The 16666-nt window shown below is 37.1% G+C and overlaps 2 protein-coding genes across 5 annotated transcripts; one reads left to right on the top strand and one right to left on the bottom strand.

The window, feature by feature from the left end:
- Window positions 1-1793: 1793 nt before the first annotated feature.
- Window positions 1794-8675, bottom strand: ALF4 (aberrant root formation protein). Of its 4 annotated transcripts, none has more exons than XM_086600932.1 (14): window positions 8422-8675; window positions 8199-8348; window positions 8049-8121; window positions 7692-7870; window positions 7525-7584; window positions 7259-7397; window positions 7085-7141; window positions 6581-6852; window positions 6429-6500; window positions 5514-5591; window positions 4541-4747; window positions 3546-3597; window positions 3047-3342; window positions 1794-2105 (listed from the first exon to the last, which is right to left on the bottom strand). In XM_086600932.1, exons 1-13 carry the CDS (start codon window positions 8638-8640, stop codon window positions 3125-3127), a joined length of 1776 nt encoding a protein of 591 aa, XP_086457058.1. In that variant the 5' UTR covers window positions 8641-8675; the 3' UTR covers window positions 1794-2105; window positions 3047-3124. The 4 variants fall into 4 exon arrangements, with proteins under 4 accessions (XP_086457058.1, XP_086457059.1, XP_086457056.1 ...); XM_086600933.1 differs by having other exon boundaries at window positions 3074-3342; XM_086600930.1 differs by having other exon boundaries at window positions 7085-7144; window positions 8422-8659.
- A 59-nt stretch (window positions 8676-8734) lies between these two features.
- LOC147508394 (protoheme IX farnesyltransferase, mitochondrial-like) lies at window positions 8735-13712 on the top strand. Its single transcript, XM_086600934.1, has 7 exons — window positions 8735-8991; window positions 9076-9205; window positions 10807-10944; window positions 11060-11193; window positions 11718-11843; window positions 12048-12151; window positions 13105-13712. The coding sequence occupies exons 1-7, from the start codon at window positions 8771-8773 to the stop codon at window positions 13494-13496; spliced, it is 1245 nt and encodes a 414-aa protein (XP_086457060.1). The 5' UTR covers window positions 8735-8770; the 3' UTR covers window positions 13497-13712.
- The last annotated feature ends 2954 nt before the right edge of the window (window positions 13713-16666 follow it).

Here is a 16666-nt window from a genome sequence, read left to right as displayed (position 1 = left end):
AAGAGATGATTTGGTTATAGGGATTGATGGAAGAACTTGGGATGAAACAAGAGAGAAGTGTGTTACACAGTGACAATCAGAGTGCTATACATCTTGCTAAGAATTCCGCCTTTCATTCTAGGACCAAACACATTGGTCTCCGGTATCATTTTATCCGATCTCTGTTGGAGGATAAGGTTTTGGCACTTGAGAAGATCCAAGGGAGTGAGAATCCGGCGGATATGTTGACCAAGACCGTGCCTACTGAGAAGTTGAAGTTGTGTTCAACTTCGGTGGGTCTTCTTGCTTGAATACCATAATGGATGAGCCGAGTGTTTCATTAGTAAATTGGAATTGGATTGAGTTGTTACAATTGAGATGTGATGTGCATGTAGAATCTCGAAGGTTCCAAGTAGGAGATTGTTGGGTTGGTGGAACCGCCGAAGCCATCGGTGTTCCGACACATTACCTTCGTTTTCGGTTTGGAAGAGGGCGACCAGCCAACTATGGTGTGGACAAGGCGCCCCAAGACTAAAGTTATCGGAGCTCAGCGACCAGCTCATGCTTTCCGAAATTTTCACTAATTTCTGATATTTCGGCCCAAAGCCCATTTTTTCACCTTTTTCTATGTGTACCTATATGAAGGAAATAGAATAGGGTTTTGGGATAACTTTTGAGAGATTCATTTCTTGGGTATTGTGGGAGCTCTATTGAGCTAGGTTTTGAGTGAGGCCTCTTGTTCTTGATTCTTGTTATCTCTTGTAAACTCTCCAATCTTTGCTATAAAAGGAAACTCGGCTTTTGTGTGGATATATGTAATATTTACCGAACCACTTAAATCTTTGTGTCTCTTTGCATTATTTACTTCCTTATTTATTGTTTGCTTATTATGGGTGATGATAAATTAGTGGCTTTGTTTGTTTGAGTTTGTTGTGATAACTACCAAAGTTTTAGGTGGGTGATTTTTTTGGTGTGATCTCCAAATTGAAATCATTTGGGATAAAAATAACTAGATTGAAGTGTGACTTTCTAGTAAAATCTTCCAACATATAGTACACAGGCTTAGAAGATACCCAAAAAGTTTTGGAATTGGTATCTCTTCTAGAACTTCAAAATTTGAGGTATGGATATGTGCAATCACACTTTTTCGTGACCTATTGAAGTGGACATAAAATAACTGGGCGTCTTTAAATTTTTTTTGGGAACTAGTCCTTATAGTAAGCTTCTTCCATCGGAAATCGGCCTGTGAAATGGATGTGACAAAGAATTATACTCCCAATCGTAAGTTGGTTTCTTAAATGGGGTTCTTACACTTTACACGTATATTGTTGGGATAAGAGTGTAAATTACTAGCAAAAATTTTAATGTAATTCTTAAATGTGGTTCTTAAATGGATTTTTTTTTGTTACAATTTTTTTGGATTAAGTTCTTAATGTAATTCTTAATCACATCCTCGTTAGAAGCAGAATACAATTTTTTTTTGGTTCTGGTTAGACAAACGAACCAAACCAATCAGTGCCGCATGGTTTCTGGCCTTTTCAATTGATCCGACCGGTTTGATTTGGATGTTGGGCAAGTCTTTGCGACATATGTACCACCAGTAATCAGTAAATGATTTGCAGAGAAGGGACTGAGTCTGTTGATTCAGAATTTTTGGACATGCTTGGCCAAGTTACAAAACCATGGAAACATGCGTACGCGAGCAAAACTAAACATCGATTGAAGCAGCAGTAAACTAAATTTATCACAAATCCAAGCAGCAAAAAGTAATCATCGGTATACATGAAAACAACCAAACATTGATTACCTATAAATGAACAAAAAGTGCTTTCTATATTTTTAATCAACAGGTATTACAAAATTGGGCTACAAGTTAGATTTCTCGCAGTTACAATCTTTACATATACCCTACATACTTATAGCACATTGAAACTGAGATGACCTCGTGACTGCAACGCTTGCTGTCAAGCATTTGAACTACCGGCTCAAGATCCAAGTATCCAACAGAACCAAATATAAACTTCACAAAATGAATTCCTGGACTGCAGCTTGATTTTCAAAAGTAACTCCGGTATCCTTTTCAGTCAGCAAATTACATGCATTATTTCTTGGTCTTTCAGTGACGGCTGCATACCAAGAAAGATTATTTAGGAATCGGCACCACAGAAAAGTTTCCAAGTGTTCTTGTCCCGAGGCAAACTATTATTAGTATTAGAGTTACAGTAAACAGTGACAGTCATTCCAGGGAAGCTTAAAAACAAAACTTGTCCCATAGACAGACCTAGATACACCAAACTGAGTGATAAACAGAGAAATGGCTTCTTAACGCACCAAAGGGTAAATTCACAAATTATAATCCCTGTTGCAATTGTTGCTATAAGAAACTGAATCACTATTAATCTATAATAGAAGAAACACCGGCCATTACAAGGTTTACATGTAGCTTGTACTCTGTAACAGGATTTTGTATAAGTTGCACCAACAAAGTAACAAATACATATTAGTTTTACGCAAAGAACAAAGTTATTATTTATTTATTTTTCGCTAATCGGAACAAAGTTATTATTATTATTACATATTAGTTGTCATATTAGGCCATTATGACAACTATCTCCTTATAAAAAAAAAAGACGGCTATCTTTCGAGTATCCAAAGAGACTGTTAGTCTACAATTAAATAGGTTTCAATATTTGACACTGTGGCGGAGATTCATACAATATGAACAAATTGAGGGCTGTAAACCATGTAAAAGAGCAACTTCTTCTACGTGGGAGGCTGTCTCTCAAGGAAAGGAACCAACTACAAAAGACAGGAAGATGATGGCGAAGGAGGTTGTCTCTTAAGGAAAGGAACCAACTACAAAAGACAGGAAGATGATGACTACTAAATTAGCCAAGGCTTTGCACTCTCTCTCACATTTCTCTTCCTAATAATCTATAAGATCATAAGATGGCCGAAATTGCCACTTCTTATTATTATTAGTATTTTTTTTTTTGAAATGTTTTGGGTTGAGCAGACCCTAACCTGTATTAATAAACATGAACATGAACATGTTTCTGAAACTTGCCTTAAATATTTAGTTGTGAAACTTCACCTCAGGTCTCCACTGCGCTGATTGTCCAACATTATGCCATAAGAAAGATTATTAACTTTGTTGAAGCTTTTCTTCAATGAGTTCAATACAACGGTGTAAAACCAACTGGAGAGGATTAAAAGCACATATATCATCTACTTCAAATTCACAACAATCCTTTTCATTTTCTGCCATAATCCGTGAGACTACTGCCCGCAAAGGTAAAAGCCACTCCGTGTAAGCCTTCCACAAAGTGGCCTCTGACAAAACTCCAGTGTAGTTTGTTTTTCCTGTGACATCATCATGAGAGGGGAAAGTCAAGAATCCATGTCTTAAAGTTTTATACAAACATGAGCACAAAAACTGCACACATTTATCAAGGTTTAGAAACAAGAAATAGTACGTAAGATAACCCCGACTGAGAAAGAAGATATTTCAGAGAAATCAACAAAATAAATCTTATTAATATTGACAGATATAATACGTCATTTACCTGTGGACTCCGTAATCAATAAAAATCTGTAGAGGTTGAGAATAGATAAAACCTGCAAAGGGGCATGCTAACCCAAGTCATATAGGTGGGAAAGAAAACCTTGAAAAAATCAGTAATTATGTTTGCCAGAACAGTCAATGTTTTACTTTCCAAGAACCACAAGTCCACAACCCAGCAAAAGATAATAAAAAACAAAAAACACAACAACAACAACAACAACAACAACAACAACAACAAACACGGCGATTTTGTAAATACCCCCCAAAGAATAATATAAAAAAAGGAAAATCACATCTGTAACAAACAAGACAATCTTAGACACAACTTCTTTACACTGGGTCCTCAAAGCCTGCCTTCTCAAGCATTTGATTCCTCTTCCTCCCTTAATACTCAATACCTGGGTCAATAAGTTTCATTCCTCTGCGGTACCTTTCTTTATTTTCTTAAATAAATATCACACATATGCTTTTTATGCTTCAGTACGTTTTTCTTATAATGCTTCAGATTACATAATTCTGAACAATAAGAGTTAGATTGCCCTCATATAAAGCCTAATGCTTTATCCTAAGCAATTTCTAACCACATCTTTCTAACATAAATATCCTTAAATCAATCTTTATGACCACTTATTTAATGCAGTTTGATTGGTTAAAAAGATAAACAAGCAACACATAGTTCTCTTTTTTATTTCTTTCTTATTTCTTTCCTTCATTCTAATTTATTTCCATTTTTTAAGCATTCAATGTTGTGCCAACATGTTTCCTTTCTGAGACCAAGAAAACCTGGGTGTATGAGTGTCCAAGAAAGATACAGTGTTAGAAACCTTCAACCCTCTTAAACCTGATAGGAAAATCCATTGACTGTGTCAGAACGCGTCTAACATGTAGAATACAACGTTGTCAGACACAGGACATTGTAAAAAATGGTCTAGCCTTGTTACTACCCATGTACTAAAAAAGAAATGAACAAAAATATAAAGCGAGGGTAAGGAATACCGCATCATTTTGCTCAGGAAGAGACGGAGGCCCTCCCTGTGGAGGCTTCAAGAGCATTTCAACCAATTCAAGCACATTCGTATCCCAAAATGGTAATCTTGGACAAACTTCATCACCTTCTACCACAACTTCATCGTTTTTTGGCAAGCCTTTTTGACTATATTCCTTTAACATTTCCTCTTTAACAAAACCTATAAGGATTGCAGCCTGCATCCAGTGTAAACTCTAGGTTGTATGATATAATTAAATGCCCATCTAGAATAATACTGAACACACTGGAAGAGACTGGAAGATTACAAGAAGCTTGAAAAGAAAGTGCTTTCACTGGTGGGAGACGAGACAGTGGGGGATCTGCGATGGAGGTGGAAGCACATAATGGGAGAGCAATTTGCAGGCTGGAAGCAGAGGATGATAAGATAAATTCCAATCATGGGGGTATAGTGAAGGGAGAACCAAGCGTTGAAAGGATGGAAAGAAGGAGGAAAGGAAAGAAACTGGTAAGCTCAGCGGAGGACAAGGAGAAGTTGATGCAATTTGGTGTTAGACGGGGTGCAAGTGATGTGCCGACAGCAAATAGGAAGAAAGTTAGAAATTTGAATGAAGCTGTTGGGAGGAGGCTTGAGAAGGACATGGAACAAGATTTCACGATGGATATCAAGGAGTTTGAAGATCTTGATGAGGAAGAGGACAGAAGGCCATCTGATCTTCAGCTGTTCGAATGGTGACTTGTGAGTGAGTACTGATGGTGGTAGGACGTGGTGGGTGGTGGTTTGTGTACATACTGGTTTTGCTGGGTTTATTTGTTTCTCTTATCTTGTTTTTTTGGGTTTATTTCTTTTTCTGGTTTTCCTGCACTTTCTGTTTCTGTTTTTTGTGTGTTGGGGCAGGGGCACAGCTAGGTAGCTATGGATATTGTGTTTTTACCAATATAAATATGTTTTACATATCCAAAAAAAAAAAAAAAAATATGTACCATGGAAGGGCAGTTATTCGTTGTAATTGAAGCCTTCAAAATGTCAAACCTTTGATGGCTTGGAATATCAGCAAGTACCTAGTTTACTTTTGTTGTTAGGCCAAACAGTTGACATATTAAAAAAGGGGAAAAATGAAATACAAGAACTCATGAGAGCAATAATACCTATAAGGTAACAAAAGGTCAAATAAGGTAAATATTTTATTTATTAGCTCATCTTTCATACAAATATGCTTTCATACAATTTTTTTTTTAAAAAAAAAGGTTAATGAAATATGTCTAACATGTAATCAGCAAGTATCATGTATACAAATATATATATATATTTTTTTTTGCTCGGTAAAAATGAAATCTCATTAAAAATGAAAAGAAAGTAGGCCAAGAAAGCCTACTATTACAAATAAACAAAATAAAACTAAAAACATAGCCACAGGAAGCTAACCCGAGAACTACAAATTATTCTACTTCTAAATACAAAAGTCTATCCCATCTCACCACAAAATACTCAAAAGGGATACTCCTAAACTCTTTAAAAATCTTAAACCACTGAAATAATAAAGCCTTAATAGATATGATAAGCTCCTGCTTAGATGCGGAAACGCCTTCAAAGTGTCGACGATTTCGCTCAATCCAAATACCCCACAAAATAGCAAATGGTAATAAGCTCCAAAGAGGATTCTAAATGTATACAAATACCTGTTCGGGTTGTTCAAATTATTTACTATATACAAGCTTATGAATTACTTTGTAACGCTATTGAACAATGTCTGTTTTGTATATAATTATAGTATGTATGAAACTTAAAGTTAACACAAAAAGAAAACCAGAGAAGCTTTTGCATGTAAAATTGTAAATGCAGAAGAAAGCATTGTCCAGTAATAATACGTCACTACATGAGAATGCTTTGGAACTCACCATTTTCAGTGCAGCAAAAGTTTTCTTTCTCAATACTGCATTTGGAGCATATATTAAAACCATTTCAATAGCCTGCAGTATACAGCTGTTAGAAAAAAAAGAGTGTCAAGACTAACCAAAATTAACAGACGAAAATGAAAGGACAATAATACCTTCATCGCAGAATAAAGACTAGACACATAGATTGAACAATCTGAGTGTTCATTGCTAGATTTCTGGTAGATATCTCCTTCCATAATACACAGCAAAAAATCAATGACATGTTCTTTCAGTTGCCATGGCAGATTAATGGAGGAGAGAACATGTTTCAGCATGCCCACTGCTTGCCACCTTGTAGTTTGACTGTTTTGAAGATTGTCTTTTACAATCCCCAATTCCTGATCTGCAGCCTTCGCAACCTCATTTGATATAAAACCCCAAACCACTGCATAATTAGTTAATTACATTAACTGATTATCGAAAAAAAATAGTTAATTACATTAACCAGAATGTCATAAATCATAGGATTCAAGGTGTGAGAAACATGTAGTTGTACAGAGATTAAGAAGGAAGTATGTAATAAATAAATAAAAAGTCACTTTTTTATCAGTAACACTAGTACGAAAAGTAATTTTTTTTTAAAACACTAAGAAAAGTCATATGCAAGATAATTGTACCTGCAATAAATGCTCCTTGCTTGATGAGGGAAAAAGAACTCATATATTCATCACACTCTGCTACAACACATCAATGAAAACAATTAGAATAAATCTGTCCAAAATAGATGAAGCAGAGCTACAAAAGTAGGTTACATACACCAACTAAGATACAGTGATAGACAAAGGAACTACCTCCCAGGATGACAATAATTGCTTCCAAATCGCTTCCAGTACCAAGACCAAGATATGATAAGTTGCAGAACGGGAGGAACTTTGAAAGTTGTAACATCAATGGAACTTTAACATTTCCAAGAGTACTTGAAGCAAGAGCCTATTAAAAAAAAATTGAAATTGAAAGGTAAAAGAAAGTCTGGTTAACGAATCACTAAAGAACAGACATAGTTAAAACTGAAAAACATTTGAATCAATACATAATTTTCATACGCTAAAACACCAACCATGAGTTGTAGGACATATAGGCCAAGTAGAGCTCTGATCTGGGTCTTTTGTCTGCCCTCCTGTTGTATAAAATGAACATGAATCAATTGGGAATTGTTGATCCCAATGAAATAACACAGAAACCAATCAATAGAAGCATGAAATTATATAGTTTGAGTGTACAAACCAACTTCTGACAGACTTCCTGAATGGAATTGGCAATGCCTATTGCCCTGTCAATCAAATCCTGATATGAATCCTGAGTTTCATCATCTAACTCAGAAGAAACAGCTTGTAGAACCTTAAGGACTGCAGGCAATGCTTCTTTTATATGCTCAAAGTGACGTCTTTGGAGGGATATAAGCACTGCAAGGGAGAAATAAATGCATCAAGAAACTATCTGAGCTCTCTTGACATTATACTTGTACCTAGCGAATAAGTAATTTCATCTCTGAGTCTTACATGCATAAAATGTGTGAACTTTATAGGGTAGATTCAGTTGGTAAACAGTGAGTAAAACTTTTCAACATTCAACAGCTTTTACCTTTTGATAGAGCAGCAAACAGAGGAGTAAAAGAAGCAGGTTCCTTGCACATCCCTTTATGAGTATATAATACCTGATTCAATAAAAAAAACACAATGAAACATGTTGAAAACAAAGATTACCAACCTCGAACAATTAATAAAGGTTGACCTCGCAGATAACGGTGAGCATATCTCTTGGACTACAAGTAGATATAAGGCGGTCAAGTATACGTTCACCAATCTGAAATAACTCTTTGGACACGCCCAGAAACCTGAAAACTAATTTGGGCAAGACAAACGACAGTGCATCAACAACCACCTGCAGAAAAACACATATTCATTAAACAAACAATTTCATATAGTTAATAAAAACAAAGTGGTCAAAACTAAACCTGGTTTAAGGAAGGAGAGGAAATAAAAGTAAGTAGCTGGTTGAGTGTTTTGACTGCATTTTCCTTGGAAACTTCTTCTTCTACTATTAGTTCTTGAAGAATAATGTTGTCAATAAACTCGACAAGCTCAGAAAGTGACGTTTCGAGTGTTTCAATTCCAGTGCTGCACTGTGATAAAGAGTTGAGTATTCCTTCAAGATTCACCATTAATAATTCCATTTCTTTCTTCTGTTTTTATTTATTTTTACTTAAGAAAGATGCGATATTTTGTCTTGCCGATATATAAAAACCAGGATATCGATGTTATTATTATTTAAAGTGTCTACCTTTTTCTTTTTGGCTGCCAGCGATGTTGAGAAACCTGGAAACCCGTCGTCTCCTCTATTCAAAATCAAACATTTTGGTTCGTTGCCTTCAATCTTCTTCTTCTTCTTATGGGTTTTCGCCATCTACTACTACTACTACACTTGTCGGTGAGTCACCAGCAATTATATCCAAGGTCAGAGATGTTACCGACGCTGTTCGGCATTATGGTCAGTGTTATTGGGACTTGTCTAAAGCTCGGCTAAGGTTAGAATTTATCACTAGCCAATGTTTATTTACTCTAGTAGATCATGTTTCAAACATAATACACGGAGTTTTGTGCAATTTCAGCATGTTAGTTGTCGCAACATCTGGAGCAGGCTTTGTCCTTGGGAGCGGCTCTTCTGTTGATTTTGCAGGACTTTGTTGGACTTGTACTGGCACGATGATGGTTGCAGCTTCTGCTAACTCCTTAAATCAAGTGGGCACTCAATATCTCTCTTGCTCTTTTTACCATGTGTGTATCTCTCTGTGTGTGCTTGTGGTGTAGTGTGCATTTATTTGTTTTCTGTGTGATACCCAAGTGTTTTTTCGCCAATCAAAGTCTTTTTTGCCATTGAAATCTGAAATACATAACAATCTCTACCAAATCAGTAGTAAATCCTAATATGGTAAAATCAGACATTGGAAAAACAGAAAGGGAAAAGACAGAGCAGTAAGGAGAGAGCAATGATAGAGGGAAAGGAGGGAGGGAGAAGGGGGAGAGTCAGCGAAAACAAATTTGGTTCCAATGTTGAAGATGTCGTCTAAGGTTTTAACTCCTAAAAGCTAAGTAACATGGATACTGCATATTCTTAAAACAACCGTGTCAGACACGCAGACACATGGACTATGATGGACGGATACTCCTAAAATGTCACTGCACCAGTGTCGGTCGGGTACGATGCCGATACGGGTACCGGATACTTCTAGGATACTTGTCCCTCACCCAAAAAAACAAAGAATCCCAATAAATTTAGAGAGAGAGGCTGGCGGAGGAGATTTAGCAAAATTCTTTCACTTGAATGACCAAAATTTCCAAATTTCTCTTCTTTCTCGAAAGAGAGTGAACTTCTCTAAATGGATTCTAGCTGGAATCCCTGAAATAGACCTGACCCAATAGTTATGCACTTATGCTCAATTGAAAATGTAATATGTTTCTTGAGGTTTCAAGTTGGGTTGACTTTGACATGTGTTATAATAGTTTTTCACATGTTTCTGATTTACTTTACTCAAAGAACTACTAAGAGAATTTTTAGAATACACTTCTATTTAAAAATATTCCTAATAATTAGCCGTACCCATAGGCCGTACCCGTATCCTAATATTTTAGAAAAGTCGTATCGTACCCCGTATCGGTGTTGCCGTATCAATTACCAGTACCCGTACCCGTATCCATGCATCATAGCACATGGACATTCGTGTCGGACACATGGACACGTTGTGCATATGATTTCCAACTAGGGTTTCTTCTATACCCTAATATCCTAAGAAAATAATCAATTAACATAGTTACAACTTCATGATATGCCACTTTCATAGCTATATACTTGTAAACAGGTGCTTTGTAAGGTCTTGAGCCCAAGAATTAGTTTGTAACTGAAGAATAGGAATGTTTTTCTTATTTATTTGCTGTGTCCCCATTTCCTACTCATATAAGTTACCGTGTTGGACGCTCCGTATATGTTTCAGACACTGACACACGTATCTGTGTCAATGTGACTTAGCTTAAAAGAAGTAACACTCTGGTGCAACTCCCTTCTATGATTTGGTGGACTTTTATATAGAGTTCCTAAAATGAATGACTTGAATTGGGCCTTCCTTGATATGGGCCTATTCAGTATGTTTGGAATTAGCTCCTTTTATGGCCTTTCTTTTAATGGACCTATCTCATTGTCCAATTCATTTCATGAATGTCGTATATGCAGCGACCTGCATCATTTGTTTTTTTTTTTTTCTATAAATTCTTACTAAATTGCGTCATCTGAATATGTTTCTGTGAATTATATCAGTTCAAGTTTAGTGAATCATTTCTTTTTTTAGGTTTTTGAGAAAAGCAACGATGCTAGAATGAATAGAACAAAGAAGAGGCCACTGCCTTCTGGTCGTCTTAGTGTCCCGCATGCAGCTATATGGGCCTGTAGTATTGGGATTGCTGGAACAACTTTATTGTCTTTCAAGGTGTGCACTTGATAAATTTACCATTTTTCCTCATGTGTCCTTTTTTTTTTGTGGACGTTAATTTAGGTATTGGTCTATGGATTATTAGTAAAATTCTATGACAAGGCTGTTGCAGGCTAATTTTTTGGCAGCAGGGCTCGCAGCTTCTACTCTTGCACTGTATGCATTCGTATATACTCCGCTGAAGCAAATACACCCAGTAAATACATGGGTTGGAGCTGTTGTTGGTGCCATTCCTCCACTTCTTGGGTAATGTCTTTGTCATGTTATATGAATGTCATGTTGCTATATAAGTGATCCCGTGATCCATATATATGCTCCTACTTGATTTTCTTGTGTGGCACTCTTTATATATTCCTACTTGTAGCCTTGTAGGTTTAGAATATTCAGAACTGTCCTCATTACCACCGTTCATCACTTTTTATTTTCTAGTTATCTGGCGACGAAGGACCTAAAATTGCTGTACATGATTTGGAAATATTAGTATTAGGTTCCTGAAATTCCGACATATATATCCCACTGTTACTGATGGATATTTTGGGGTATTTTTGGCCCTTCCCCATAGCTGAAAACCTATTTGAACCTGCTATAACTTCTTCTTGTTCCTTTTTCCATTTTTATTTTATTGCATACATACTATTGTGACACAGAAATTATGTTTAATAGCAAGTTGAAAGCGCGCTTTATGTCACAGATATCTCTATTGCATTGATTATCTTGAGATTTTTGTTACATGTAATGACATAATTAATTTTTGTCCTTTTTGGGTTTAGGTGGGCTGCTGCTTCTGGTCAGATTTCGCTCAATGGAATGATTCTTCCAGCTGCTTTATATTTTTGGCAAATACCCCACTTTATGGCCCTCGCATACTTGTGTCGCAGTGATTATGCTGCTGGAGGGTATGGATAGCTCTCAGTTGAACTCTTTCTAGTAGATAGATTCAGTATTTCATGCCTTTTTTAGTGTTGAAATGCTTTGACACACAACCCTCCGTGCATTTCCTAATGATTAGTAATACTTGTGGTTAGAGCATATATATTAAAATGTTTTCCATAGTCACTACTGGTGGGTTCTCATGTTCTCGCATTTTAAATGTTACTCAGGTTTAGAATGATCTCACTTACTGATGCTTCTGGTCGGAGAACTGCTTTGGTGGCTTTGAGGAACTCCCTGTATCTGCTTCCATTGGGGTACTTGGCCTATGATTGTGAGTTATGATTCCCATTATAATCTCTTCGACCATCTAAATGTTTTTCTTTTATTCTGTTTGGGCAATAATTCACCTAAACACACTAATGAAGTTGTAAGGGGTGTTGTGGTGGAAAAAAGACTGAACCATGTCAATGGCTGCCTACATATCCAGAGTGTTTACTGGAATCAAGTCTTCATGTCTGTAGTTCTTTTGCAAAAGAGAGGAGGTATTTATAGATGTAGAAAATGAGAGTTCTTATTGCACAAGGACTCCTACTGGGTAGGACTGGCCAGCTGAACATGTGAGCCGTCCAGATGGCCAACGGAACATGTGAGCCGTCCAGATAGCCGACTGAACATGTGAGCCATCCAGGTGGCCAACTGAACATGTGAGCTGTCCAGGTGGCCAATACTAGTCAGTTAGAGTTGTGACTAGGACCAGTGACCAGGATCGATCACTTATACCAGGGCCAAGTCCCCAATGGAATCCGTTATTAAGGGTATGAATGTGGTGGTACATACATATTCTTTACACTCAAATACATCACAAAGACAAGTCATTTCTGAGTACAACTTCTCAGTGCTTGAGTTTATGTGAAAATATGTACTGGAAGTCTTAGAATCATGCTATAGGAGGTTGAGGAGATTTGCAAAATATAAAACAACATACGGACAAAATATGGCTAGAACTTGTGAGCCAGAAGGCATCAATGCTTGACTCCAGTTTAGTTGATTGTGAGCCTGGTAGATGTGTTTAAAATTGAACATGGAATTATGACACATTTGTCAGTGTGAAGTAATTCTTAGGTTTCTCTACTTTCCTGACTTTTTTCCTTAGCATGATATATACCTAAATAGTAAGAAGTTCTTGAATATTCTTTACGTAGATTATCTACTGGATAGATTTATTGAATAATTTGGCAGTTATTAATTTGGTCCTTCCGCTAATTTATGTCATGACCTCTTCAGGGGGCGTGACTTCCGGATGGTTTTGTCTTGAATCAGGAGTGCTTGCTCTTTCAATGACTGCTATGGCATTCTCATTTTATCGAGATCGTACGACAAAAGGTGCCAGGAGAATGTTCCATGGGAGCCTTCTGTATCTTCCCATATTTATGTCTGGGCTGTTGGTTCATCGCCTCACTGATAATGAGCAAGCCCAGACGGAGACAAACGTGAATATACATTCTGGACTTTTGTTCTCAGAAACCCCAAGGCAGGAAACTGATAATGATTACCTAGATAAAAAGCGGGGGAAGGAGTCTTCCACAGCCATCCATGCACGTCCACCCGTTGCGTACGCATCCATTGCTCCATTTCCTTTCTTGCCAGCTCCTGTGTATGCTGATTCCTATCTGTAACTTAAAAATACTGTGTGCAGCAGTACCCTGCTATTTCCCGTCTCAATTAAAAGCAGAGCCTGCCCTCCATCTGAAATTTTTGGTGCCTTCAAGGGTTATTTTGTTCTTACTTTGTTTTGTTTATGAGAAATGATCAAGGTTTAGTTGTGTCCATTGATGTGTACCCTGTAACCCTGAGTTTATATGAAAATAAACAAAATAAACAGATTTCAGTTACTTTGTGTCAATTATGGATGAGCTCTTTATGGATCCCTTCAAAGTAGAGGATTTTGCTGCAGTTATAAAACTTCCTGTGGACACTAAGTCCTCGGTGTCAGAGTTATTAAACATCAGTTCTTTGTCTTCCTCCTCCATATGTTATTCTATTTTGCTAGCCAGACTTCTATGGTTGTCCACAGTTTCTTCCCCTGGTTTTAGCTGTTTTCTCCTTGGCCTGGTTTTCTGTTTTTCGTTATTTTTATTTTGCATACCACTTTGCTAAGTACTAGTTTTACTAGTCCATACTCTCCATTCATGCATGTTGGCTATTTTCATTTCTGTTCCCGCGTTCTCACCTTTGTCCTTGTCCAGTTCTCCATCTCCCTTCCTCAGTTTCAGTATTCATAGCTATTACCCTTATCCAGTTCTCCATCCCCTTCCGCAGTTTGTTTCCCACATCTAGTTTCAGTATGTCCAAAAACATTGCATTTGCTTCAGTGCAGTGGTTTTCCATGGATATCATCAGGTTTTAGAACTGAGGTGGATCAATAATTCAAGTCACCTCAGCTCACATCATGGCAAAAGAGTCTCCAGTAGATTGCAGGCGATTTGAATTCAAATTTGTATTACCATCTTCACCTCTTTCAACTTTTATCTCCTCTCTTACTGAGTTTCTGTGCACTAGCTCGTCATGTCGCCTCACTTCACCTCGTTCCACTAAATAAAGTAGAAAGAAATCTTATCCAACACCCTTCTTGTTCATCGTGTCAAAGCACAGTTTGTATGACTCAGTCTCATTACTGGTCAGAATGCCAACATATATAGTGGAAGACTGGAAGTAAGACTCTGAAACACTTTCATTTTCAAAACTGCAGTCCTTCGCCGCCTCTCTACATCCAGAGTATACCACAAAGCTTCTTCCACATCTGCTTGTTTTCATCTTCATCCCCATTTCTTTTACTTCTTCTTCCATATATCACAGTGTACTCAAAAACCAACTCACACATCTTTCAACAACAATAAATTGAAGAACAATGAAAAAGTTACCGCGCGACATTGTCCATGACATCTTTTCAAGACTACCCATCAGGTGTCTTTGTCTAGGTGTGTATGCAAGAACTGGTACAATACTATCTCTAGTCCTTCATTTACGACTTCACAGATCAAAATAACTTCTAATGAAAACAACCACCATTTTCTTCTCAATCACAAAAACTCATTGATGGGACGCTCGGATTCATCTCGTCGAAAACTTTATCTCGTCGAAAAAAAGTTGATATCGACGAGGTTATTTCTTGCAGATGCCAATGGCTTGTGGTGTACAAAGGAACGTTATAAAAATCGTCCATTAAACCCCATTTACATATTTGATATCCCCATGTTTATTTATCCAGAGTTCTTTCAGTTTCGGGTTTGGTTTTGATGTTGTTAAACATCAAATATAGTGATGTTTTAATTGATGTTATGGGTTCTTGTACAATGGCCTTTTATATCCTTATTAATGCATCTCTCGTTGTCTTATGTTGATTGGATCCCTTCATTGTTGTTATGGTCCTGTACAAATCGGTAGACGTTATTTCAGTTTGGGAATTCAACTCCTTATTGTGAAGAATTTGGTTGGAATATATAACAAGGGACTTGGGGTATGATGGTGAATCGGTTATTCCTGTGGATTACGGAAGAATGGTGAAATTTTTGGTGTGTAAGTTGCATGATGGTGAATCGGTTTGTTATGGAAGAATGGTGAAATTTTACTGCTTTGTAATTACAAATATATGGTTTCTTTCAACCCTGAAACCAGAAAAAGTAGGTCTCTCGACGTTGATGGATTCATGCACCAGGATGTAATTCGATTGAAGTGGTTCCACTTCTGGCTTGCTTCATTTCAATCAAATCAGCATGTGGAATGGCTAGACACACTGAGAAACTTCCTTTGAGACAAGTTGAAGTAAAAGACCGTCACAGGAAATTTGGTTGTTGTCTCCAATGATATGGGTATGTAATAATCCCTCCTCTATCTGGAATGTTTTTCGAATGTACTGGTAGTTACTTATAGTCACTTGTCATTGTGCATACATGCATGGTTATTAGTAGAGGTTCTCAAGTTTATGATTTATGTTTTCTCAAGTTCATATAAGTTGTAGTTAGGGTCTTTAGGATGCCTGGAAATGCAACTCGGGATATTAACTGAAAATGTTTGTGGATCTCATCATTCCTGTCCAGGTTGACCTGTATGGTGTTGGATGAGACCAACTACCCCGTTTATGCCACATGAATATTGTATTTGATCTATCTAAAGAATCTGATTTGAATTGTATTGTTATGCTGGTGATAATGCTAACAGTAGTAGCTAGCTAATGGTATTTTGATTCTATGCTGATGATAGCTGCAATTGGTTTTGCTAGATCATTTATCATGTCGTGTCCTATGATGAACGGATACTCTTAAAATGTAATAAATAAAATAAAATGAATCCCAAAATTTTTTGAGAGAGAGACTGACGAGGAGATTTAACAAAATTCTTTGACATGTATTATAAGTTTATAACTAGATTGGAAACACAGTGCAACTCATCAGAGTCCATTTGGGTTGACCAACACTTTCGGGTGAAGGATCATGAATGACTCAACTGCCACTCAGAAACTAAACCTGTGTTTGAATTGATAATTAGCATGTATCATATTAAAGTAACTCAATCACCTCTCCACATACCGGTTTTCTAAGGCTGGGTGCAATGGCTCTCCATTTCTTCAAAAGTGGAGGGAGTGGCGGTGGTTTTTGCCCTCCATCTCTATATTACTCTCCATATATAAAGAGTAATATTTGAGGGATAGAGAGTTCATTCAATGCCACTTGAAATGGAGTGGTTTGTAAAAACCCAAACCGCGCCCCACTTGAAGTGGCGTGGAATGCAAAATGCAATTTCAAACCGCGCCATTTGAAGTGTGGTTTGTAAAGTGTTCCCACCAAAT

The sequence above is a fragment of the Coptis chinensis genome, chromosome 3, assembly GCF_015680905.1.
Source record: "Coptis chinensis isolate HL-2020 chromosome 3, ASM1568090v1, whole genome shotgun sequence".
NCBI lineage: Eukaryota > Viridiplantae > Streptophyta > Magnoliopsida > Ranunculales > Ranunculaceae > Coptis > Coptis chinensis.
Note: the sequence above shows the minus strand (reverse complement) of the source record. Positions and strands in the feature narration are given on the sequence as shown.